Below are 25764 nucleotides of genomic sequence, written 5' to 3' on the forward strand. Positions count from 1 at the left end.
AAACCTTGTCCTCCTTAGGATCTGACCTTGGTCTGTATTAGATGTCTGCACGACTGTAGCCTTATTTCCATTTCCTACTGGGGCGTCCCAATCACATGAGTCCTCCCCTTCCCTCTTCTCCACTTGAAGTCTAGCATCTTTTTGATGGTCATTTGCAACAGAATCTCTCCCTGAAACAACTGAAGTCTCCTGTTCACCATCTAGAGATTTCACTGGGTGGCTCTCTTCCAGGCTCTGATCCTGGTTAGCCACACAGCACAGGCAGCAAGATTTGGACTTTCCCCCTACCCTGTCTTCTTTGCTGAGTCTATGATATCTGGATTTTCTCACATTGTGCACAAAAGATTTCTGCCTCGATGGTATGTACTTGTTAGACACTCTGCCCTCTTCATCTGGGAGCCTTTCATTTTCTTCCGACTTTAACAATTCCTCTGAAATTTCTTTCTCCATTGTTGCATCATTGCGACAGTCTTGTTTTATAACTCAGCACATACACCAGGTTTCGTGTTGTTTTCCAAGTCATTACACTCTACATCAATATTTTCCCCTGAAATGTCCTTTGTACTTCATTCCTCCTGTGGCTTCTACCTTACCGTTAGATAATAAGTCTCGGGTATCTCCCCGTCCGTAAACGCTGTGGTCTAATAAACCTCTTTTTTAATTCTAAGCACACAGTCTAAAGCTCTTTATTAAGCCACGTCTTTTCCCATAGATTATCACTAATGGCTTTTATTGAAAAGACAAATCCTAAATCTTCACATTTCTTTTTGAATTGCTCCAGCAATTACCTTACACATGAAGGATGCAGACACTACTGAGCATTGAAGTTTCTGATAAAACAAGTTTCGCCACAGTATTTTATCTTCCACTCATACTTCTTTAGTCCTAGACATTATCCTATATAATCTCCATCCTGCATATTAAATATATTCCTCTTCACAATGAATTGACATATGGCAAATAATCATTATATCATTCAGCTCTTTATCTGTTTTAATTCATACTGTGCCATTCAGACTTCTAGTCAATTCTTTTCTGTTGTAACAATTGATTGTTTCAGCTCTCATCAACACTACCGGTAATAACTGATAGATGTCTTCTCATTTCATTGGTCAATGAATTAAAACCTGTGTCTTTTTAATGCTTCTATATGCTAACTTTATGCCAGTTTCTTACCCCTATTGAGTAATTTGACATTCTGTTAATGGGTTAATGCCATAGTGCCATGATATCAGGCTCTGTATATACTCAACACGTCCCCCTGTGATAGTCATCTATACAATTCATCACAAGTTCTGTTTCATCAAACACTCTACAATATTAGCATTGGTGCTTTGAAGCAAATGGAGGTTAATTCTCCATAGAATCATCAAGGGGTATCCATATTCCCATCTCAATCCATACAAATGCCAATGATATTTAACTCTTTATATGCATGGGACTTAACTGTGTGGGATTTCTAGCATTAAAGTCTGCAGAAAGTTTGGTTCCTTGAACAAAAAATAACTGTGTCAGAGCTTATTAATGCAAAATTCCCTTAGACTTTCTATTTTTGGTTATGTATTGAAACCTGAAGCGGTAGAGAGAGTGTTTTGGAACAGATAATCTACTCTTTTTTCATTCTAGTGAATTGATGTAGTTTTGGGTAAAAAGGTATTTATAAAATTTTATCAAGATATTGAGCAAAAAGTAGAGGAAGCAAAAACTTTGGACAGAGTATAAAGAAAAGTTTGTCCATCCATTTACTCCTTATCTGAGAACGAGTCTTACTTTAAAATTTTATTTTTAAATTTTGGATTGATCGAATATATATATATATATATATATATATATATATATATATATATATATATATATATATATATATATATATATATATATATATATATATATATATATATATATATATATATATATATATATATATATATATATATATATATATATATATATATATATATATATATATATATATATATATATATATATATATATAATTGGTGACTTGTTATACGTCACTGATATAATTATCTTATCCATCATACCAGAGACATAAATAAGATATTATGTTATTTATGTCTCTGATCATACTGCATACCAACATCTTTTTGAATTTCCCATCAATTTTCTTATATTATTTATAGCATGTTCACACCATTTTAACTGTTATGGTAGAAACCATTGAATAATTAGGGTTACGTTAAAATCCATCCTTCTAACAGACTATTACAAGCGAATCAATGTTCATCACTTCATGAATACAGTACCTGAGTACTTTATAGTATGTAAAGTTTCGCTACTTTCATTTTCATGCTCGACTTCGCTCCAAAATGTTGCTAAACGTGATAATAATAAATGTGCATCAATATTACTTATACCCCTATAAAACGTAGTTGATTCCATTTCACTTGTTCAAGGTTTTTTCAGTTTTTTGTCTTCTGTCAGCTTCTCAGCACCATCCTTACCCCAGCCTGCACATTCGGGAATCCTCGGAGTTTTATCACTGACTCATGGCGCGAAGCTCAGCATGGCTTATACATTATAAAATTTGGCATCCTAAATTTTGTTTAGATAACTTATCAGCCACTTTACATGTTACTATTCAAAAATATAAACGAAAAACGTTTGAAATTGTAAGAAAACACTTTTCATCCGAATATTTTTCGAACGATATACTGAAAACACTTCCTTTTCAGCTATTGTTATGATATGTTTGATTGGTCATTTTTTTCTAAAATTAGCCAATGAATGTTTATCTTTCAAAAACCATGCTAATCTTTACACTTCCTTGATGAAGAGGAAGAAAAGTTAATGTGTTGACGCGATTTTGGTAAATTCTAATCCCTAATCTGAGAATTTCCCAAGTAGAGCTTCATTACGGTTCAAAGAAACAGAGATTTATAGAACTGACAGAACACCAAATCGACCATTACGTGGTATGTTTTAGAATTATCTTGTTTTTTCGGTGTTCGTGACAAAAATTAGTCACGTCCTGACAGATGAAAAATAAAGTTCAATTTATGGAATCAGTGTAATGCTTTTGACTTTGATAAACATTTTAATTAATGTTTCAACAAAAAATAACTAGGAAGCACGAGTTTGTGACGAAATCCCAGACATTTACATGTATCATCTGCATGCTTAAGCTGTTAAGATCAAATATGATTAAAAGGTATCTTATCAAAGTCATGGTTACATAAAGTAACTGTGGTACTGCTCTTTTGCAGGGCAAACAGACATAGTTTGGTGAAACATGGTAAATGTTTGATTTAAGGAATTAATTTCTACAGTCTGTCCCAAGATATTTATGCAGCACATTTTGACGATTTTTAATAAAAATACACATACATGTGAAAGAAATGAAATTGAAATTGATGAAAGGAAAAACTTTTAATATCTTTATTGACACATTATCATTTTTCACTCGGAAAAGTTCACAGGTATGAAAACAGTTTTCTTACGGAGATTTGTTGACATCTTTTCTTGATTCGGAAGTCACTTGGAATACCTCCCAAAATTTCTAAACGTTATCATCTCGCTTGCAGTGCAAAATCCCTATAGACTTTTTATTTTCAGCAGTGTATTGAAACTTTACAAGCTAAATGGAGGTATTCCAAAGGAGAAGTCTTTGGATTTTTTCATGCTATCAAACGAACATCGTTTTAACCTTGAGATATTCATAAATATTGAATAATTTAAGAAATAAGAAAATGTGCAGCATAATTAACTTAGGACAGACCTTATATCTTGGTTATATGATATGATATAACATAACAATAAAGCAGTTAAGTTAATAGAAATAAGAAAATTATTCCAAGTTATATTATCCTTTAATAACATAATTAGAAATTAAATTTGTTATTATATTTTAATTTTCTATTTCTAAAACCAGTAAATAAGACAATTTTTTTCAAACTAACATTGTTATTTTCCAAATTTGACTGTAACCTTAACATGGTTAAGCAGGTTAATATGATTTGCACAAGCATTGTAATGTGACATTAGGTAAGTTATGTTATTCAATGTAGATGACTTTGTTTAGCCAATCAACGGAAGGGAGGCGTTACAACCAAAATTAAATGATTTAGTTATCTATTAGCTGCCAAAATTTATCAATTTGCCCAGCAAATTGATAAATTACTGTAGTTACTATTAAAGGTAAATTGCATTGGACTGTGGCAAATGTTACTATACTTACTGCATTCACAAATGCACTTTTTTCCTCATTGATGTTTAAATGCGAAATATTTTCAATCATGTGTTTCATTAGTGGTGCACATACGGTACATGTGCTTTGTTCTCACTGACTTTTATCAGGGACCTTTATACAAAGTGAGTATATTTATAGGTCCCTGTTTTTATGAAAAGGAAATACCAGTAGTAAAACTTAACCACTTATGCAATGTGATCTTTTGTAAAATGAGGATGCTTTATGTATCACTGCATTTACTGATAACTCAATGCCCTATTGTTAGTGTTTACATAATAGGTTCAGTACTGCCATACTCCTGCTATCATTAGCAAGTGGCTTAAGCAGTTAGCTCAGTCAGTAGTTTGAGATGTTAAGAAAATTAACAAACAGTGAAACACCAAATTCAACCTTATTTAGAAATTGGACAAATCAGGGATGTTAATTTTTATAACTACATTGTTATTATGCTCAAAGTGATGCCAAGATATAAAGTGCATATATAGCATATAAAAAGTGTTTGTTCTAATGTACTTTATGTAACAGATATCTGAAATTAAATTGATTTACAAAATTTAAATAATAGAGCCCATTGAGAGATATTGTGACTCATTCAGTGAGGTATCGGTTGTTGCCTATCCTGTTAGTACATTTTAGTACATATAACGGTATAAACACATGGAATAAATCCCTTGCTGATATTAGATTTCCATACCTTTAGAATTATTTATTTGTAATAGCTAGCTGACATTAATGGAAAAGCAATAAAACATTACAGGAGAAATGTTGAATTTATGGGTTTTTCACTCTTACATATATATTTGGACCTGGATACTTGTATCAAAACAAAAGGAAAGGGGATTTTATTTTTTGCAACCCAGTAACTTTAAGTTCATTCCATGGAATATTTGATCATGAACTAAACTTTTTCAACAGAAATTCTTATGTTGTTCTTTATATCTGTGTTACAGGTTTTTAAAAGCATGGTTTTGACAAATAAGAGATAAGAGCCATGGCTGCGAGGTTCAACAAGCCCTCAGCCTCCCCGTTCTTCTACGGGAGGATCACCAGGGAGGAGGCAGAGTATTTCCTGAGGGAGAGGGGCTCCGAAGAGGGGCTATTTCTGTTGAGAGAAAGCATTAGTCCACTGGGAAACTACGCCATTAGTATCTGCCACAACAATAAGTATGTCATATAGTTTTGATTTTTAGATTGTCAATTGTTACTGTTTCAAAGATGACCAAAGCATGATTGACATGAATAATATGTGAATGCAATGATGAATTTCATATAGATATATATAAGTCTTTTAAAATGTAACATTGTTTGGTATATTAGTGTTCATCACTGGAGGAAAGATGTATAAAATATAGATATACATATATTTATAACTGGTAATACTGTACTGTAGTTCTTTTAAGATGTAACAGGGTTTAAAATTTTTTTCTTTTTCAGTGTCCATCACTACAGTATAGAGAAACGACTAGATGGTCAGTTTATGATTGCGGAGGGCAAGCCCTTCCCTGGCCCTTTAGAACTCATTGAACACCACAAAACCACCATCGATGGTTTCGTCACAAAACCAACAAAAGCTTGCAACCGTGCCAAATTTCAACCTGCAATTGCCTTTAGGGGGATGACATACACTGACCTAGAAAATGAACTGCTGAAAAAAGCAGAGAAAATGAAGGTATGTAGCGTTCTAGGTGTTTATATATTGTTTAAAATTTGATAGAAACACGATCAAAATTAAGGGTATTTTATTAATGTACCAATATAAAAGTATCAGTACTAAGTACTGTCATTTTTAAAAGTTTCATAGTCTGAATTGACTGAGTGATAGGGTATGAATTCAGGTGATCATACATGTATATTTACATCTACCAAGCATAATTTCCTCTATGTCTTACGGAAACTTATAGTTAATTCATAGCTCTATAGAAACAGCCAGACCGAAATCTACACGCCCTATTTATCGATTGGTCAAAATCTACAGCGGCTGAAAGTGACAGGACTGAAATTGACAAGCCCTGTTTATCAATTGGTCTGAACCTACAGCGACCTTAGTAAAATCCCGGACTGCACGAAATAATCATGACGATGCCAGACTCAAAGTCTCACAGGAGATGATTTGGCTGTTTCTTTTAGCTAACATACTTTTGTACATTAACAGTAATTTAGTGAATTTTACTAACTTTTCATAATCAGTTTATTAATTAGTTAAAGAAAGACGTTAATATAAACAATAAAATGCTTTCTTTGATGATTCATGCTGGTTCTGAAGGTAGCGATCATTGCAGGAAAAATTTACATAACCCACTAACGCGGGTTATGTATTTTTCCTGCAATGTCACTACCTTCATATCCCAAATGAATCACCAAAAAAAGCATTTTATTGTTTAAATGTTGCTCATTGTAACATTCAATGACTCGACAATGGCAGGGCAAGATCATCCATGATCAAAAATTAGGCTTGCATTTTCATACTGATTTAGGACTGTACATTTCTGTACAGATAGGTCTTATTCATGTACAATAATTGAGATAGTATCAACTATTTCTCTCTATTCATCAAATAATGTATATGTTCACCTTGTATTTTCCTTTAACATACCACAGGTATAAGATTTGCATGATGACAAAAATTGTAAGATCCTTTGAATTTTGATCTGATGCTGTTGTTTTGTGTGTGGACAGAATGTGCGGATGGAGACTGCCCTGGGGGCCCAGAGGGACCACCTGATGGTCATGGTGGCCAAGGATCTCCATACACAGATGCCGTGGTTCCACGGGAGTATCAGCCGCGACGAGGCAGACCGGAGACTGGCAGCCGACGGACACGACGACGGAAAGTTCCTGTAAGTTATGACCATTTTGTATATATTAATAAGATGAAATATTTTAGAATTCTGATTTTGGGACCAGAAGGCATAAATGTTTACAAGAATTTAGAAAGTTTCAAATTACAATGTACTGCACTCATGCACTCATGAGCATGCTCATGTGTGCCGATACTTTACAGGTAGAGTGGATATACATAAACCAAACTCATTGATTTATACTATAGATTATAATTCAATTTTTATTCTGATTTATGAATTTGAATTTTTGATAAGAGAAAAATATGATTGTTTATATCAACAAGGAAATCCTTATCTTTTTCAGAGTGCGTCTCCGAGAGGACAAGAAAACCTACGCTCTGTCTCTCAGCCACAAAGGCGAAACCAGGCACTACATGATTGAAAAGAAGGATAAATTCCACATTCTAGGGGGACCAAAGTTTGACTGCATCATGATGGTTAGAGAGATTTCTTAAATTAATAAAAATATTTAGAATATTTGTGCATGAAAATTTCTATTAATATGGTTTTGCTCCTACATACTGTTACTTCAGATGCAGTGCTGAGTCAAAATCTTTTAGCATAATGGAGTGTGAAGACAAAATGCTATGAATTTAAAAAATATAAATCAGTTTGATTTGTGTACCACCAATTTTGATGTATAAAATAACCAATTTTAATTTTATGATGGTCATTTCATAATTGAATTGACCGTTTGGTATTATTTAGAGTGAGATGGACATTAAAATGTTGTTGATTTTGTTGTTAGATGATTGACCACTACCACAACAAGGCTGACGGACTTCTGTGTAAGCTAGCTGTGCCATGCCCAGCCCCCAACTACGACAAAGGCAAATGGAGAAGTAAGCTCTTTATGGGTTTAATTGCAAATAAGTTTCAATAGATTTGTAAAATTGAAGAATGTATATTTAACTTAATCTTTAAGTTGCTCTCTCATAGAATTTTTGGTGAGTACATATCACATTTATTGCATCCTAAATGAATTTACCAGTAGGAACAAAGTTTTGGCTTTATTTTTGGGAGTTGATTTTAATCAACTCTCCTATGCACTTACTCGGGCAAAGCGAAAGTGAAACAGTGTTTGGACCTAAGCACAAATCAATACCACTGACAACACTTAGTTCTTGAAAATAATCGATAAATTCGATGCTATGTATTCTGAAGCATTGTTTTTCAAGAAAACTTATTTATTAATACCATGAAAATAATAAGATTTTGAATTGTACAAACAGTTTAAATATTTTTTAAAGTCGTATGTATTCCTACGCTAGAGTTTAATGTAGCCTCGTTCAACCAGACGCTTGGCTGTGTCCGTTAATATCCGACAAAACAGTCTCTCTTGCTTGTCTGAGATAAACGGAGACAGTTGAGTGTTTGGTTGAACAAGGCAAGAGTTCAATCTTGCCTGGATCCATACAATTTCTCAAAATATTTCGATTACTGATACTACTTGCCATGCAAAATCACATATCGTTGATTTTGAATAAATGATAAGCGATAAAATCAACTCCCGTCAGTTCTTCAGTACTTTGATTTAAATTTGCGATGTTTACATAAAAGTTTGATTTTTTTTTTTTTTTGCAGAGTACATGGATTATAATTGTAGTAACTTGGCTTATGGGTCAACTGATCAGTTCTCCAGGTCATCAGATATACAGGTACACTGTATATTATTGTTAATTACTTATACATGTGGTTACATTTGAGAGAGTAAACTGTTCAGCCTTATTTAGTTTTTGTGTTGATTGAATATTTTTATAAATGTCTCTTGATCCATGTGAAAGAATAGAAGAATTTATCAGTTATTGTATCACATATTCTTTAAAAACTGAATTACGAATGGCAAATTCCTTTATTGATATGTTTGTTACAGGATGGACCTGGTGTCCCTTCCTTCCCTGCCCCCCAGCCCCCTGTGGGTAGCTCACCCCCTGTCCCTCCATCTCGTCCAACTGGTCGACGATCGTCCAATCGAGTTCGAGCCCCACTGCCTCCGCTACCTCGAGGGATCAAGGACGAAACATGGGAAGAACAAGGTAAGCCAAGCTTGTTTCTTCTCGCTTTTTTGGTCTTACAAAATTGGTATTGTATACCATTCCTAGCAGAAAACAAGATTTGTGAAGATGTACCTGTAATTCATTGTCTGTTTGTAACTTGTTATTTCATTTGCTAAACTTTATTTCTAGCCTAGCCATGACATGTACCAAATTTTTCAATGTAGATTTAGAATTTAATGCTATGGATAACGCAATGTTTTATATTTGATATTATCAAAATGTCAAGAAAATTTATATTGATGAAATGATTTGAGAGGACAATTTAGAATAGGGCCTTTGGTTTTTCACAGATTTTCCGCCTGAGCGACATAGGTCGATGCATGGCATTGATGCTAACAATTTGATGAAGATTTATGACACTGTGCCAAGAAATGACGAGATGTTCTCTCTGGAAAGACGTCAGATAAAGCTGGATCAAGAAAACCTAGGTCAGTAACCATGTAGTTCCTCACAGAGTTCTTCTAAGTTACATTCAAGTTACTACAGGGGGAAATGGTTAAATGGTAACAAATCACATAAGATCAGGACTTTTTTTATAGATTGTTATTCATAATATAAGTAGAAGTCTATGTATACGCTTTTTATTAAAAAAATACATGTACTATTAACTGTGGAATAAATAAGTTCAGTAAAACTCAAGTTACGGCAAGTTATGAGACCCCTTGAATTGACTTTGCATTATCTTAATACATGTACCAAATTCCAAGTACAGGTATAAAGATAATGAACAATGTGACCTGTTTTGGCAGGCTATTGTTTATCAGTATGATAAATTCACAGGATTTAGAGAGTGAACAATTTTACCTGTTTTGACAGTTTAATGTTATAGTTAATAAATTTAAGGATAAATATAGTGAATTAATTGACTTGTTTTGGCTTTGCTTTATCCATCTTCTAAATTCTAAGAATTTACATGTTGGTTGTGAATAATTTGACCTTTTTTGGGGCAGGCTCTGGGCAGTTTGGCTCCGTGGCCAAGGGAGAGTGTACCCTCAGGAATGGCAGTGTGATCCCCGTCGCCGTCAAAACTCTCAAGAATGAGGACATTGGTGCCAAAGAAGAGGTGAGGGTCATGCAACTCTGTCTGAATACATGCACAGAACAAAGATTGTTTGTTTATACAATGTTGCCTCCCTTGTTTATTTCAGATGCTGAAAGAGGCTCGATTTATGATGAATCTGAACCACAAGCATATAATTAGGATGATCGGTCAGTTGATTGTTAAAAATTTCATATAATTGTTAACTAATGATTTAACTTCATTATGGAATGATGTTTATGTACCATATAAGGTGTTTATTTGAGATTGTTTGTACATTTGCCACATTAAAGAAATGTATGCACATCACTTTATAATATTCTTGGTGTTTTGTAGGTATTTGTGATGCAGACTGTGTGATGTTAGTCCTGGAGCTAGCCCCTAAAGGGCCCCTGAACTCATTCCTTAAGAATAACAAGTGAGTAAATGTTGCAGAATTATACATGTAACTCATGACATCAAAAACTCATTATACTTCTCTCTTGACAAAGCACTGATCATAGTGATACATACTTATTTAGATGAATTTAGAGCCTAGTTCTTTGAACAATGTAATTGTCAATGAATACATTGAGAGAGAGAAAGCAAGAGAGAGAGAAAGCGAGAGAGAGAGAGAGAGAGGAGAGAGAGAGAGAGAGAGAGAGAGAGAGAGAGAGAGAGAGAGAGAGAGAGAGAACAGAGTACATGTATTGTGGAAAAGTGCTTATTAAACTCTTGAGAGCAACTTTTGTAGACTGCCAGTTTTTCGAAAATTTGTTTGAATGTAAATTCATGCATATCTTTTTAATAAATCTATAAAGATCAAGCTTCATATTTCATTGTGAGGGTTTCCACCATAAATATTAATGATTCTTCAGTATCTGAAGGAAGATGTGATGAAATTTCTTTGATTACCAGAGATATGAAGCAATCAAACATCGTGGAGATCATGTGGCAAGTCGCCTCAGGAATGGCCTACCTGCAGCAGAAGAAGTATGTCCACAGAGATTTGGCCGCGCGTAATGTACTGCTGGTGGATGAACACACTGCAAAAATCAGTGATTTTGGAATGTCCAAAGCAATGTCCAGGGAACAGAACTATTATGAGGTGAAGGGAACTGTAAATTCTGATGTTTATATAGAATACAGATAAATAGTGTTTAAACAGTGCTGCAGCTGTAAAAATTGATATATCAACAGTTTTAGAGAAGCATTGGCCGTCTTGGATAATCAATTTGCCATACTATGTATAGATAAAGTTCATAAATTCATGATTTGTTTCTTAACATCACATGTATTTTAAAAAAAGTGACTCTGTCACTTGAAAAAAAAACTGTGCAATAATGTTGTAAAAGAGTTCATATATCATTGACTGATTCAAACATTTTACGCTGTGACTAATCCAGACTTATTGATACTCTCTCAGGCTCAGAATGCTGGGAAATGGCCGCTGAAGTGGTATGCTCCAGAGTGTGTGTATTATTGGAAATTCGACAGCAAGTCTGACGTGTGGAGTTATGGTGTGACCTTGTGGGAGGCGACATCTTATGGGGACAAGCCTTACAGGGTGAGTGTCCACTTAGAATGTGTAGAAAAAATGTATAGATAAAAAGTATAGAAAATAGATATGTAGAAAAAGAGTAATGTTTTAGTGTGTCAGATAAAGGAACAAACCCTACAAATGTACCTCCTCTAGAATGTGTAGAAAAAAGGGTATTAAGTTAGGGTGTCAAAGAGATAATGGGGTTTTTTTTGGTACCAGTAATGACCTCGGTACTTTATTAGAGGTGTCCACAAGGGATGTGTAGAAAATGTAGAAAGACCAAGTAAATAAATGTAATGAAAAAATGGGGGAAAAAAACCAGAATGTCAGCTAAGAATGTAAAAGAAGTTGTCTTCTAGGGATACACACATGTATTGAAAAAATTGTAGCTGCAAGTATTAAAAAGTATTTTCTCCATATGTACAAAAAAATAGACTCTACATTATTTGAACTCCAAACTATTTTAGTTTTCTCTTTGCTGAAATACCTGGTATGTACTCATTTTGATACATATATTGATTGGTAGCAAAATTTAGATTATAAATTGTTAATTTTTATTTTTATACAGAAAATGAAAGGTCAAGAAATTTTACGTTTTCTTGTGGAGGAAAATCAGCGGTTATCAAAACCACCTCGTTGTCCTGATGAAGTCTATGAAATCATGTTAGAATGCTGGAAATATGAGTAAGTACATGTATCCATTTAGTTTATCTGTTATTAATTTAAATTCTTTGTAAAAGTTCAAAAAGAATAAAAGTTTAGTTCCTAAAAATAATTTTCTATTAGATATGTGCATAAGTACTTTATTTTTTTTTTTTTCAGTAAAAATGAGCGACCAACATTCATACAACTAGAGACCAAGATGAGTTATATCTTTAACTGTTTACTGGAGAGGGGAGAATGATAAATGTAGTGCTTCATTCACCCATCGGGACATTGCTATAGTGTTTCATCATGGAACAAGACTATCAAAGATTCACAGAAAAGTGTTGCTTTAAGTCGACTAACAGAAATCAGATATTTAGTTAAGAAAATCTACATTCCTGGTTCTGTTTGAATACGTTCAAAGACAGTCATGAATCATGGATGTTAAAGTTCATCTGAATTTACATGTACAGAATATCTTTTGCCAAAGTTCTGACTAAATGTTATCTGAATACATGGGTCATTTGTATGTTTGACATGACATGTATTTGTTTGGTATTATCTTGTTTGTACCGTTATCTGTATAGTTCCAAAGGAACAGCGCTGTCTACCTATTTTTATAAATTTACACTGCATATTGATTTTACCGTGCATCCTTTTTATCTGTGTGTTTCTTCATAAGTACCCCCACCCCATTCCAACCAAAACATTTATACTTTTGTTTATGAGGCGTTTCTCTATGATACATGTCATAATGTTGTTTCTATTAGTTGTTCTCTATTACTTAGTATTGTGTAACAATCAATTTGTTGACTTTATTTTTTTCTTATTTTGAATTAATATCTTGGCTCAATCCATCAACTTCCTTAACATTAACTAGATGACCGCTATAGATAGAGGAATGTACATGTACACCCAAAAGACTCATTTTGTCTGTCTCCATCTCTCTTATAGCGTCTATTTTTCTCTACATATCATGTATTTACAAATATTTCTATAGTATTCATATTGATGTCTGAAAGATGGCATAATCTTTTTAAAAGAGACATTTATATTTTTGTATACATAGTATTTTTTTAAAACATTCCTCCCTTCATACTTTACTGCAACTTTTTAGATGTTATATAAATACATGTAAACCCTTTTTATATTAATTGCAAATGCTGTAACATTCCTGTACATATATATATATGACCCATATTAAGTCTGAAGATAGATTTTTGTAAAGCATAAACTTGATACTCGGTCAGCAAAAGATAATGTTTTAACCTTTTTTTCTTTTTTTTTTTTTGGGGGGGGGGGGGGGGGGGTTATAAAACAAACAATTGTCAAGTCAGTGATTAAAGCTTTTACTCTGTGAGTAAATTATGCATTTCCAAACACTTGCGAAAATATTTGTCATATATATATGCCATTGAGTTCAACTTTGTTTTGTTTTTCCTGAGATTAATTTGTTATATTTTCTTGCAAAAATGTTAATATATAAAGAGACATTATTTGTAGAAATGTTATTTAGAAATGAAATGTTACCCCCTGATAGATTTGTACAATCGTTCAACACCTTTGTCTTTCTGAACTTTGTGGACTTGTATTATAGTGACGAGAATGTATGTGTCTTTTAAACCACCACAACGAACAATTTGTTGAAAGAAAGTATATAATGCACCATCATAGACTAAAGAACCATTGTGCTGAATTACACAGGCCTAAGTAAGTTCTTGATAGATTTATCATTTACGTAGCTGATGAATTTCACCCTGGCTTAAGTATGTAATGTTTTTCTGTGTAACAGAGGTTTTTGCTTTGGTATCTGACATATGATTCAGCGTAATGCCATTGTGCATCAAATATGTTTCCCTGTGTTTATCATTATGTGTAATTGGTATATTTTTTTTGTTTTGGTATATTCTTTAATATTGACCAATTCTACACAATGTTTGTTAGATGATTAAGTTTGATATCATCATTAGATCATTGATAAGATTTATTCTGTGCAAAATATTCAACATGTAAGTTGCTTTGTTTTTCTGTGAATTAGCAAAAAGAATGGCTAAACATGACATGCATGGCCCGTGTAAGAAATAAATTTTTTGGGTGTGCGATTACATTGTTTTTTTTCCCACACCACTGTTGTTGCATCTGGCTAATCACAATTGGCAACCCTTTAAGTTTCTCTCAGAATTGATTTTTTGCTCATGGCTAGCCATGATTTTCACATCCTTATTATTTATGATTGCAGGATGAAATGAATGGTGAAGCTATATTGACACATGTCAAGTTCATGTTTTTGGGACTTGTGACTGTACATGTTTCATTCTTACCTGACCGATGTATTTATTGTCTTAGACTGCATATATAGAACCGTCACATTAATTATATCATATTCTGTTTGATGCACAGAAAGAGAATTGCATATTTTTTATTGATGGCCAATAAATGATCAAATACTTGTATTTTAAATCACTAGTGGGATTCTTATGGGCAGGTATTTGGAAGTACCGTTTCTCTCTCTCTCTCTCTCTCTCTCTCTCTCTCTCTCTCTCTCTCCCTCTCTCTCTCTCTCTCTGATTAGTCTATTGCATTCAACGTACATATATGTAGCTGTAAACCTTATATGACCTTCCCCAGTTTTGAAGTGATGTAATCTTGAATGCTTAGCTTCACATTTTTTAAATGTTTAATGAACAAAAAAGCAGCAGCCAAGAATCGGAACTTGGGTTGATATAAATATCACAACAAGGGTAATTAACACACCTTTCACACTTATTCACGCATGTTCTTCATCTTTCTTATTTAGAATACATTAATTTCAAACCAATTGATTCCCTATGAAATTCAGAGATTACTTGAGCAGATCAAGAGGATAGGTGGGGGGAATGTTGGACTCCCCTAATGATTTTCAGGTTAGCAGTAAAGGAATGGTACGTCAAATTCACTATAATGAGCTTTACATATTTAGTATACATGTAACAGTTGTAAATCTACATTGATCAACTGTAAACTTCATGTATAGTTTACGAACAGCAAAGTTTATATAGATAACAAACTGTAAATTACAGTATATTGATTATAAACGGTAAACTACTTTGTATATTAAATGATGTAAATCTATATTTCACATCACTACGAAACATAGTTAACGCCTCAATATATGCTTCCCAAATGCATATAAAACAACACTTTTACAACATACTATTTCCCAAAAATCCTCTAAACTTTGATAAGTGAAGGTTAATCACAGCTTATGGTTTTGAACAATAATTTATAGACATTTATAAGTAATGCGCCGATTTCACAAAAAAATTGTGTTAAGATTGACATTATATTATTTGTGAAACACAGCTAGTTTACCGTAAACAATAGGGGGTCCGAGGGATAATTTTGTTTCAATGGATGGGGGGAGTTCCGAGCCATTTTTGTTATTTTCTTTTACTATGTGATCTTGATAAGTTTAACTTTACAAGGGTAGGGGGTCCATGGATCCATGCATTGGGTATTTGATTTTGCATCGAAGATGCACTATTTTCCAAGAAACTATAATGAGTATCTAAATTGTTTACGATAAAAACTGTGGCGATAGTTTGTTTTATCATACAGCTATAGATACATGTATATATGCAGTAATAAAGATTTAAATTAAATTGAAAATTACAGTGAACGATTTAGAAACAGATTGACCAAGTAATGTCGAACTCTTTTGGTGTACATGTAATTATATGCGCGCAGCGGCGAAGGACTGTACACTTAAAAGAATTCTTTTGAAAGATTAAATAAAGTCAAAAGCGGTGTTCGACTTTACTCTGCCAACTGTATCCCTGCCTTAAACGCCTCCAGCGTTTGCAAGACCACTCTACAAACCCCTGTACACAACTTTAAAATCAATTTAAGACAACGAATGCACAGCATAGTTTGATGATCTTATAAACATAGTTTCTTGAATTGTGAAACTCTTCAGTAAAAATGGTTTCAATATATCATAGTTTACAGTGGCGTCGGAAGCAAATTGAAAGTGGGGGGGGGGGGGGGGCTAGACTAATCCTCAGAAATCTTGAAAAGCAAAAAAAAAAAAAAAAAAAAAAGGGGGAGTGAAGGAGTATACCTATAGTTCCTAAAAAAATTATTACCAGCCAAAAATTTCTTTCCCAAATCCGGGGGGGGGGGGGTCTTGTATTTCTATGACTCCAACATCTCAATATTTCCATTTTTTTCAAGGTAAACTTATAGGAACAATTATCTTTCCGGGGGGGGGGGGGCTGAACCCTCTATGATGCTATGTGCCTAATGGTTACAATCCAACCCCCCCGGGTCCGACGCCTGTGGTTTAAAGTGAACGACTTCTGTCAGCATTCGTGAAATAGATCCTTTTGCCCCCCCCCCCCCCCCCCTTGCATTCCCTTGGACAGTGAGGGGGGGGGGGGTAAGGAGTGAACCTCTCTAATGGAAAAATACTATACCCACGGCTTCAAGAAACTTTATTAAACATGCAATTTTGCACGATTACGTGTCAAATCTCTTCCTACAACATTAAAACAACGGTATGCATAATTTATAGAATTACCATACGAGCCGACCTTTGTACGATCTATCTTGACATTAAAGTAGTACCCACAAGGAGTAAAAGTGAACCAGTTTAGCTGCGGAAAGTTCCACCGATTTGTCCAACTTTTCCCTGATAACGTCATATTTAAATCAGTTTCAGTACATCGCTATGTTGATATACTAATAAACTTTACACATTATTATGGATAAGGTCGAGAAATACGGATGTGAACATTACAAAAGAAAATGTGCACTAATCGTAAGGGAATGTTACATTAACGTTATCAAGTTATGTCTCGAATGTCCTCAGTATTTTGTGCATTAGTAATTCTCTATTCCTTTCCCAGGCTCCATGCTGCAATAAGACTTATACCTGTCGAGTGTGCCACGATGACAAAGAGAACCATGAACTTATTAGGAAAAAGGTGATGCAGGTACATTGTCTTACCTGTAAAAGAGTTCAACAGGTAAGTAAACATGTGAAATAACAGGCTTTCATTAGACAAATGTATCAGTTCACCAGAGGCGTGTTCAGCAGAGCAAGTGCCTGAGAACGTTTAGCAAAATTCCCTATACCTGTTTAGCAAAATTTTGCAAGCACTTGTTGAGAAACCGCTCTGCTAAACATGCCTCGTGGTTGCATTTAAAATTGTAGCAGCTATCTTGCTCAATGTAGCCACTATTATCTTGGAGGATACGATAACTTAGCAATAAAAAGAATTAATTCATTTAGTGCATTTAATATGACCCAAATATCTAACCTAGCAGGAACTTTGGTTTTAAGATCAAGTTAAATATGAGATTGTTTTATTAAATAAAATTATATATACACATGGTATAATTCATAACACTGGAGGCCAGGGAGACCGTAGCAGTGGGGATGAGAGGTCTATTTGAATTTGACATATGAAAGAAATCAATCATCCAGAGAAAACAGGGCAGGTGTTATTTGTTAAAGTAATGTAGAAGCAAGCTTCATGTGTATTTTACATGTTCAGTTATAATATCAGAACCACTGTCGGTTGGGTGGGAACAGGGAATGGTTACAATTTTACATTTAAAATAGAATAATGTAAATTCTAAAGAATATGTAGGCGATAAATCAGTAATAAGTATTGACACCTGTTTCAGGTGCAAGGTTCCTGTGAGGAATGTGGTACAAAGTTTGGGAATTACTTCTGTGAGATCTGCCGTCTCTATGACGACGAGGACAAGCAGCAGTTTCACTGTGATGGATGTGGCCTCTGCAGGTAAAACTTCTCTTGGATTAGTCTTAATTAAAAGTTAAAATTTAAAAAAATTATATTAAACACAGAATATTACTGAAAAGTAATACTTTAACATCCATGGAATAATTATTATGAACTTATTATTTAGCAGGGCATTTAGTTATATATTATCTGATTATAGTGGATTCTGACTGGTTAAAACATTTTGCATTTGAATCCTTAGGGTTGGAGGAAGGGAAAACTTTTACCACTGCGATGTTTGTGATGTATGTCTGTCTATTTCCATGAAAGATAATCACAAGGTGAGGGATTTCACTCATTTTATCTCTGATCATATTGATACCAAACCTTGCTATAAGTACTTCTGTTTGAGTTTTTGATTCATTGACTCTGTGGCCAGTGTTACATGAAGTGCTGTGTTTTCATTCTTAACAGTGTATTGAGAAATCGTCCCACTCAAACTGTCCGGTGTGTCTGGAGGATCTTCACACATCCAGAATTGCAGCCCATATTCCACCCTGTGGTCATCTAATTCACTAGTAAGAGTCATAATTCACTCAATTTTCTACTGAAGCATAGACAGCAAACTATCTCTATTGAAAGGAAATTTTGTTTTCTTGTTTCCAAATAGATGTAAAACTGATAAATTTTTAAATCAATGTCTACCCAAGCACAGAAAAAAACCTCTAGATTACCAGTGCTCGTTTTCAAGTTTTGTTTTCCAATTTCCAACTTAGCATAAAAAAATTATTTTCTTACACTCTTTATAGCATGTTTAAGGCACTTAATAGAAAGAAATGTTGATGATTTTTTTTTTCAGCAAGTGTTTCAAAGATATGCTCAAGACTGGGTAAGCACATTCGTTATCTATACTGATAATCCAAACATCTGAAAAGTGTGCATTTGGTAAAGAAATACTATATACTGTAGATTTCAAAAGTACATATCACAGATTTTAAAATCCCACTTTCATTATTCAGACCGACATGAAGTAGATGAAATTATGATCAATTTATCTTGAAACAATTTTATATTCTCACAATTTGATGCAAAACAGCTGAATCACAGAACTAGATACCCCTGTAAAATAAGGAATCAACAGTATATAAGTAATAAAGTCATTTTTTGTTCTGAATTAGACTTTACTAACTATGCCTGCCCTATAGATCTGTGATCAGTCTAAAAGAAATCAAAAGTGTAAAAGTTGTAAAGTCACTTTTGTGTTAACATTTGTGAATCTGACTTTATTTTACAGTAACTATGCATGCCGTATCTGTGGTCAGTCAATATGTGTTATGATTTGTGAATCTGACTTTATTTTACCGTAACTATGCTTGCTCTCTCTGTGGTCAGTCAATGTGTGTTATGATTTGTGAATCTGACTTTATTTTACAGTAACTATGCTTGCTCTCTCTGTGGTCAGCCAATGTGTGTTATGATTTGTGAATCTGACTTTATTTTACAGTAACTATGCATGCTCTCTCTGTGGTCAGTCAATATGTGTTATGATTTGTGAATCTGACTTTATTTTACAGTAACTATGCTTGCTTTCTCTGTTGTCAGTCAATGTGTGTTATGATTTGTGAATCTGACTTTATTTTACAGTATCTATGCATGCCCTATCTGTTGTCAGTCAATGTGTGTTATGATATGTGAATCTGAGTTTATTTTACAGTAACTATGCGTGCCCTATCTGTGGTCAGTCAATGTTGGACATGAAGGAGGTCTGGCAGAATGTGGATGAGGAGGTTTCCCAGTGTCCGATGCCCGAGGAGTACCAAAATTATTACGTCCAGATCCTTTGTAAAGATTGCCATGAGGTAAAATATTGATATAAAACATTAGATTACAAGGATTAATGTTAACATTTTACTGTTAATTCTCTTTGACAAAAAGCAGCTTTTGCTAAACCAAGTACATTGCCACAATTTATGGATATATGTAGATAAGTGAGTACATTCAGAAAAAAAAAAATCAAATCTATCGCTTACCTGTTGGAAAGTCAATTTATAGCCAAATATAGAACTGTACATGTTGAATTTGTTTCCAGCATATATCTTAGCAATGAAGTCTTCCTCTCCTGTTAAATAGGATTTTTTTTTAGACATATACTGTAAATGAGTGAATATTTTATAAAAAATACATGTAAAGTAGACTTTAGAAATGAAATTTAAAATATTTTTGTATAGGAGAGTCGTGTACTGTTCCATGTGCTTGGTCTGAAATGTCAGCAGTGCGGGTCGTACAATACCTGTCGTACCCAGGAACCGGAGAGTGCAGAGGGGAGTGAGTATACACCCCCAGGCGTCAACGCTAGCACCACCCAAGGTACAACAGAAACTTCAATAAATGATCAGGCAGAGAGTAACCCCTCGGCATCCTCAAATAACGCTGCAAGAGGCTCTAATCTAACTGAATTAGTCAGTGATCTAGAGATCTCTGGGGCACATGCCGGGAATTTTACCGGTAGCTCTGCCAGTAATACTTCAAAATAAAAGATAAATTGCATGACAGATATTTAAGTGGTGTAGCTAAGCATGTTCATATATTTGTTATTATTGCGTTGTATGAAATTTTGCAAATTTTTTCTGCCAGTAATACATGTGTTCTGGTTTATTTTGGTTTTTCTTTTTAGAATTTTCAAATAGTGCATTTATTTTCTAAAATTGCCTTTACCAAATGTGGAGCTTTTTCTCCAGGATTCAAACTCCTCGCTTTGGTAAGGAATGGTCTGTGAAACAAGATATACCAATCTTCCCTTTTGATTGTGGAAAATATTTCAAATGTTGATATATACATGTACCATGTTTTTTGAAGATGTTTCATTTTCAACTTGGACAGTTAATAGTTGTGTTTTTTTAACATCTGTATCTGTATGTGACAATACTCAGAGCCAGTTACTGGTTAGAGATCACAGAGTATTGATTTATATCTTTTGTTTTATATGTGTATGGTATTTATCATGTCTTTAGATATCGGTGAAGAGTAACCTGTACATGACAGTACACAGAATCAAGATTTCCAGTGATATTGGACTATTGTATATTCGAGGTTTTTTTTTGTATATCACAAAATTTGCAACAAATGAGGAACATGTTTTAAAATATGTCAGTCATTTTATGAGATTTCAAAAGTTTCTTATGTAAAGATATTATGATTACTGCGCATTTGGGAGTAAAAATGATTGCGAAAAATTGAAATTTAGATCATTTAAAAAATTACCGGATATACTGTATATCAACTATTATTTATTATATATTCAATATGTATACATGTATATTTCTGTTTGTTGCAAGTACACATTGGGGATTGCCATTGAATCTCAATGTATGCTTGTCATATTAAGGTGGTATGGGACACTTCGATGTTGTGACGTATTGTTTATCGAAATAAACAATAAAACCAAGTGAAGTTATTTAAGTAGTTTCTTTCCCAATAATGTCACCTATCACCGTAGCGCAGTGGGTTAAAGGGTTTACTATGAACCTGTAAGTCATGAGTTCAAATCCCATCGGAGGTTTTACAATTTTTAACTCTCCAAATTTTTTTAAAAGCAATTTTTTCATTAAATGTTGTAAAATTTGAAAATTCTAAACCGGTGAAAGTATTTCAAATACATGTACTTTAATCCATGGCCATATTAATATTGGCAGATGTCCCATACCACCTTAAGAATTAGTTTGATAGGTTTGATACCAGAACAAAATTTGTACTGTGATACAGACTGCATTTCTAAGTCAATGAGTTGTAATTGACAAAGATTCTAGTCCTGGCAAGACAAGTAGATAGATAATCACTGATTTTTTTCACACTAATGAGTTAAGCAACTGATTCTGAGTGTCTATATTATTGAAATGAAGTGTTATTGTTATGCTTGTATTTTAAATGGTTATGTGTACTTTTATTTTGCCAATAAAATAGGATTTATAAAGACAAGTAATTTATGTAACAATTTTAAAAGTTCATATTGTTAAAGCTTTGCTATTCATAATGTTAAAGATAAATGTGTGAAATCAATGTTTTTTTGATTTTTAGCTCACCGAGACGAAGTCAAGGAGAGCTTATGCTATACCCTCGGCGTCGGCGTCGGCGGTGGCGTCGGCGTCGGCGTCCGGACCTGGTTAAAGTTTTTGTTGCAGGTCCTGTATCTAAGCTATTACTTGTCCTATCTTCACCAAACTTGCATGGGTGATGCATCTGGACCTACTTATGGACTTGAAAGACTTGGATGCTGAATCTGGGTCCTAAATTTCAGATGCTGGAGGAGGTTAAGGTTGTTGGACCAGGTTAAAGTTTTTGTTGCAGGTGCCCTTTGATAGCAATATCTTAGTTACTGCTGGTCCGTACATCACCAAACTTGCATGGATGGTGTGCCTTATGATACTGATGCACCAGACAGGCTTGAGTGCTGAATCTGAGCTATAGGTTTCGGATGCTGGAGGAGGTTAAGGTTTTTGGAGCAGGTTAAAGTTTTTGTTGTGGGTGCCCATTGATAGCAATATCTAAGTTACTACTGGTCCTAACTTCACCAAACTTGTATGGATGATGCGTCTTATGATACTGATGCACCTGACAAGCTTGAATGCTGAATCTGAGCAATAGGTTTCGGATGCTGGAAGAGGTTAAGGTTTTTAGAGCTGGTTAAAGTTTTTGTTGCAGGTGCCCTCTGATGATTATATCTTAGTTACTACTGGTCCTAACTTCACCAAACTTGTATGGATGGTGCGTCTTATGATACTGATGCACCTGACAAGCTTGAATGCTGAATCTGAGCAATAGGTTTCGGATGCTGGAGGAGGTTAAGGTTTTAAGAGCTGGTTAAATAAAGTTTTTGAAACAGGTGCCCTCTGATGATGATATCTTAGTTATTACTTGTCCTTACTTCACCAGACTTCCATGGATGGTGTGTCTTATGATACTGATGCACCTGACAGGCTTGAATGCTGAGTCTGGTTTCGGATGCTGGATAAAGTTAAGTTTTTAGGAACAGGTCACATGTTTAATAGATGATAGTACTATATCAAACTTGCATAGTTGATTTAACTGTAATATGAATGAATCGCAGAGGTAGCTTCAGATTCAGAGCTTGATCTCCATTATCAAGGATGCTAAAAAATAAATCTTAGTTATTACAGGTCCTAACTTCACCAAACTTGAATGGATGGTGTGTCTTATGATACAGATGCACCTGACAGGCATGGGTGCTGAATCTGAGCCATAGGTTGCGGATGCTGGAGGAAGTTAAGGTTTTAATTGCTAGTGCCCTCTGATGATGATATCTTAGTTATTACTGGTCCAAACTTCACCAAACTTGCATGGATGATGCGTGTTATGATACCAATGCACCTGATGGGCTTGAATGCTGAATCTGAGCCATAGGTTTCGGATGCTGGATGAGGTTTAGTTTTTTGGAACAGGTCACATGTTTTATAGATGATAGCTTGCATAGTTGATTTAACTTTATTATAAATTAAATGCAGAGGTTGCTTTATATGCAGAGCCTGATCTCCATTATCAAGGATGCTAAAGAAATCTCCTACCTCACTCAAACCAGCTCGATAGATAGATGTGTTTGTTGATAAATGATATAACTTGATTCCTATGATATAGTATTGTATGATATGAAACAATATTGTTTGATATGATACAATATGATATCATATGTTATATTATAAAAAGTTATACAATACGATATGATATTGTATCAATTTTTTGGATATTTTATGATATGATATTGTATCATGATACTGTTATGTATAGTATTGTATATTATGATACAATATTGTATAATATTATATTGTATTTTTAATTTATTATTTTATCACATGATACAATTACATAAGATATTGCAAAATATTATATTGTATCCTATGATACAATATTGTATATTCTATAATATTGTATCATACAATATTGTATAATATGATATTGGTTTCAGTATTATAGAAATATATCACATGAAATTGTATTATATGATATTGTAATATTATATAATATTGTATCATACGAAATTGTATGATATGATATTGGTTTATATGATATATTATCTTATCACATGAAATTGTATTATATGATATTGTAATATATATTATTGTGTCATATGATACAATATGTATAATATAATAATGTATTTTATAATATTTTGCTTTATCACATAATATTGTATCATTTGATAAGATACAATGTTGGAATCAAATTATATTGTATTATATATGATATAATATCATATAATGTATCAAATATGTTTCAGTGTCATTCAATACAATATCATACTATATTATACAATATAATATGTTTCAATGTTATGATGTATAATGTAATATGATATTGTAATATAATACTATATTGTATTATATTTTATGATATTGTATTATGTGATCAAATACAATAAGGTATAACACAATACAATGTCATATCATACATTACAATATCATATCTCATTGTTTATTACGGTATTTTATTGTTTTATATGATATATATTATAAATATGACATGATACAATATTTAATTTTATATCATTGTATTGATTAACATATGAACATATGATTATCATAAAAAAAATTTATCAGATGATATACAATATTTTGTCAAAACAGAATCCATGAATATCCAAGATCATAAAGTATGATTTTCATATAAAATGATAAAGGTGGTCTTATCAAGGTGATGTCTCATAATGGTGATGCTCCGTCTCGGTGAGCTTAGTAATCTATGATTACCTATGTTTTTTTTTTGGGGGGGGGGGTGTTGTTAAGTTTTGATGGAGATAAAACTTTTTTGGCAATCATTTATCTGAATAAAAACCGGTGAAAGGGCGTTTTAATTCGAAAAAAAAACCAATTTAGAGAAACTGTATTTCTTGTTTGAATTTCTACAGTTGACAAATATATGTTTACTGGTATATATATATATGTATTACTCAAATTTGTTTTTTAAATATTGATTTTGCAGGCTTTCTTAATTTCTTTGGATAAAGGAGATGCGTAGAGGTTGGTCAAGGGACATACATGTACCTGTATTCATCATAGCTCCCATGGTTGTTCGGAGTACCAGGGTACTCTTATACAAAGTGAAAACATGGACAGTTGAAAGATATATTTATCTACTATATAAGTTGTATGATTTTTGATTTAAATATAGGATATTTTCTTGACAACAAACTGGTACATTGGGGGAAATTTGTAAAAATTAATGAAGTAACTTCTTTTTACAGCAAATCTTTGAGCAAAATTAAAACATAAGATGTTAAATTGTGTTGTTTTAAATGAGTGTTTATTGTATTGTACTCCTTAAGTGCGTAAACATTTTCTGATGTGACTTGCCAAAGACTCAATGACCAAATAATAGGTTGTGGATAGTGTTAGCTCTCAACGGCAGGTGCCCGTAAGTTAACATGAATCTTACTAGTGCCTTACTGATAGCAGAGTACCCTTGACTATGGCACTACAGTGGCGTCGGAAGCAAATTGAAAGGGGGGCTAGACTTATCAGAAATCTTTACAAGCAAAAAAAAATGGTTTTGTCTAACTTTGCAAAATAAAATGTTGGAAGGAGGGTACACCCATCGTTAGCCCCCCCCCCCCCCCCCCCCCGCCCAAAGTTTCGACGCCTACATGTATGTACTCATAAAAGTTACTACTATGTCTTTCTTTTCTGTCTTGCCTTTCCCCGGTAAACCCCCACC

At 33.6% G+C, this 25764-nt stretch overlaps 2 protein-coding genes across 6 annotated transcripts in view; one reads left to right on the plus strand and one right to left on the minus strand.

The window, feature by feature from the left end:
• LOC128166839 (dystrobrevin beta-like) overlaps window positions 1-2626 on the minus strand; it is a 49676-nt gene extending 47050 nt beyond the window's left edge. For 2 of the 5 annotated variants that reach the window (XM_052832249.1, XM_052832248.1), the window contains exon 1: window positions 27-1783. In XM_052832249.1, the coding sequence (XP_052688209.1) occupies window positions 27-450 (424 nt within the window). In that variant the 5' untranslated portion in view covers window positions 451-1783. Of the gene's footprint in view, window positions 1-26; window positions 1785-2378 lie in introns of those variants that run through there. The other 3 variants (XM_052832253.1, XM_052832255.1, XM_052832247.1) reach the window with 3 other exon arrangements.
• A 135-nt stretch (window positions 2627-2761) lies between these two features.
• On the plus strand, window positions 2762-22108 carry LOC128166841 (tyrosine-protein kinase SYK-like). The gene is made up of 21 exons (XM_052832257.1): window positions 2762-2936; window positions 5161-5374; window positions 5645-5879; window positions 6887-7047; window positions 7355-7487; window positions 7799-7892; window positions 8635-8708; window positions 8924-9086; window positions 9398-9535; window positions 10058-10170; window positions 10256-10316; window positions 10483-10564; window positions 11044-11233; window positions 11552-11692; window positions 17200-17319; window positions 17984-18102; window positions 18305-18383; window positions 18517-18620; window positions 18902-18931; window positions 19757-19901; window positions 20271-22108. Exons 2-21 carry the CDS (start codon window positions 5202-5204, stop codon window positions 20574-20576), a joined length of 2661 nt encoding a protein of 886 aa, XP_052688217.1. The 5' UTR covers window positions 2762-2936; window positions 5161-5201; the 3' UTR covers window positions 20577-22108.
• The last annotated feature ends 3656 nt before the right edge of the window (window positions 22109-25764 follow it).

Source organism: Crassostrea angulata, chromosome 10, assembly GCF_025612915.1.
Source record: "Crassostrea angulata isolate pt1a10 chromosome 10, ASM2561291v2, whole genome shotgun sequence".
Taxonomy (NCBI): Eukaryota; Metazoa; Mollusca; class Bivalvia; order Ostreida; family Ostreidae; genus Magallana; species Magallana angulata.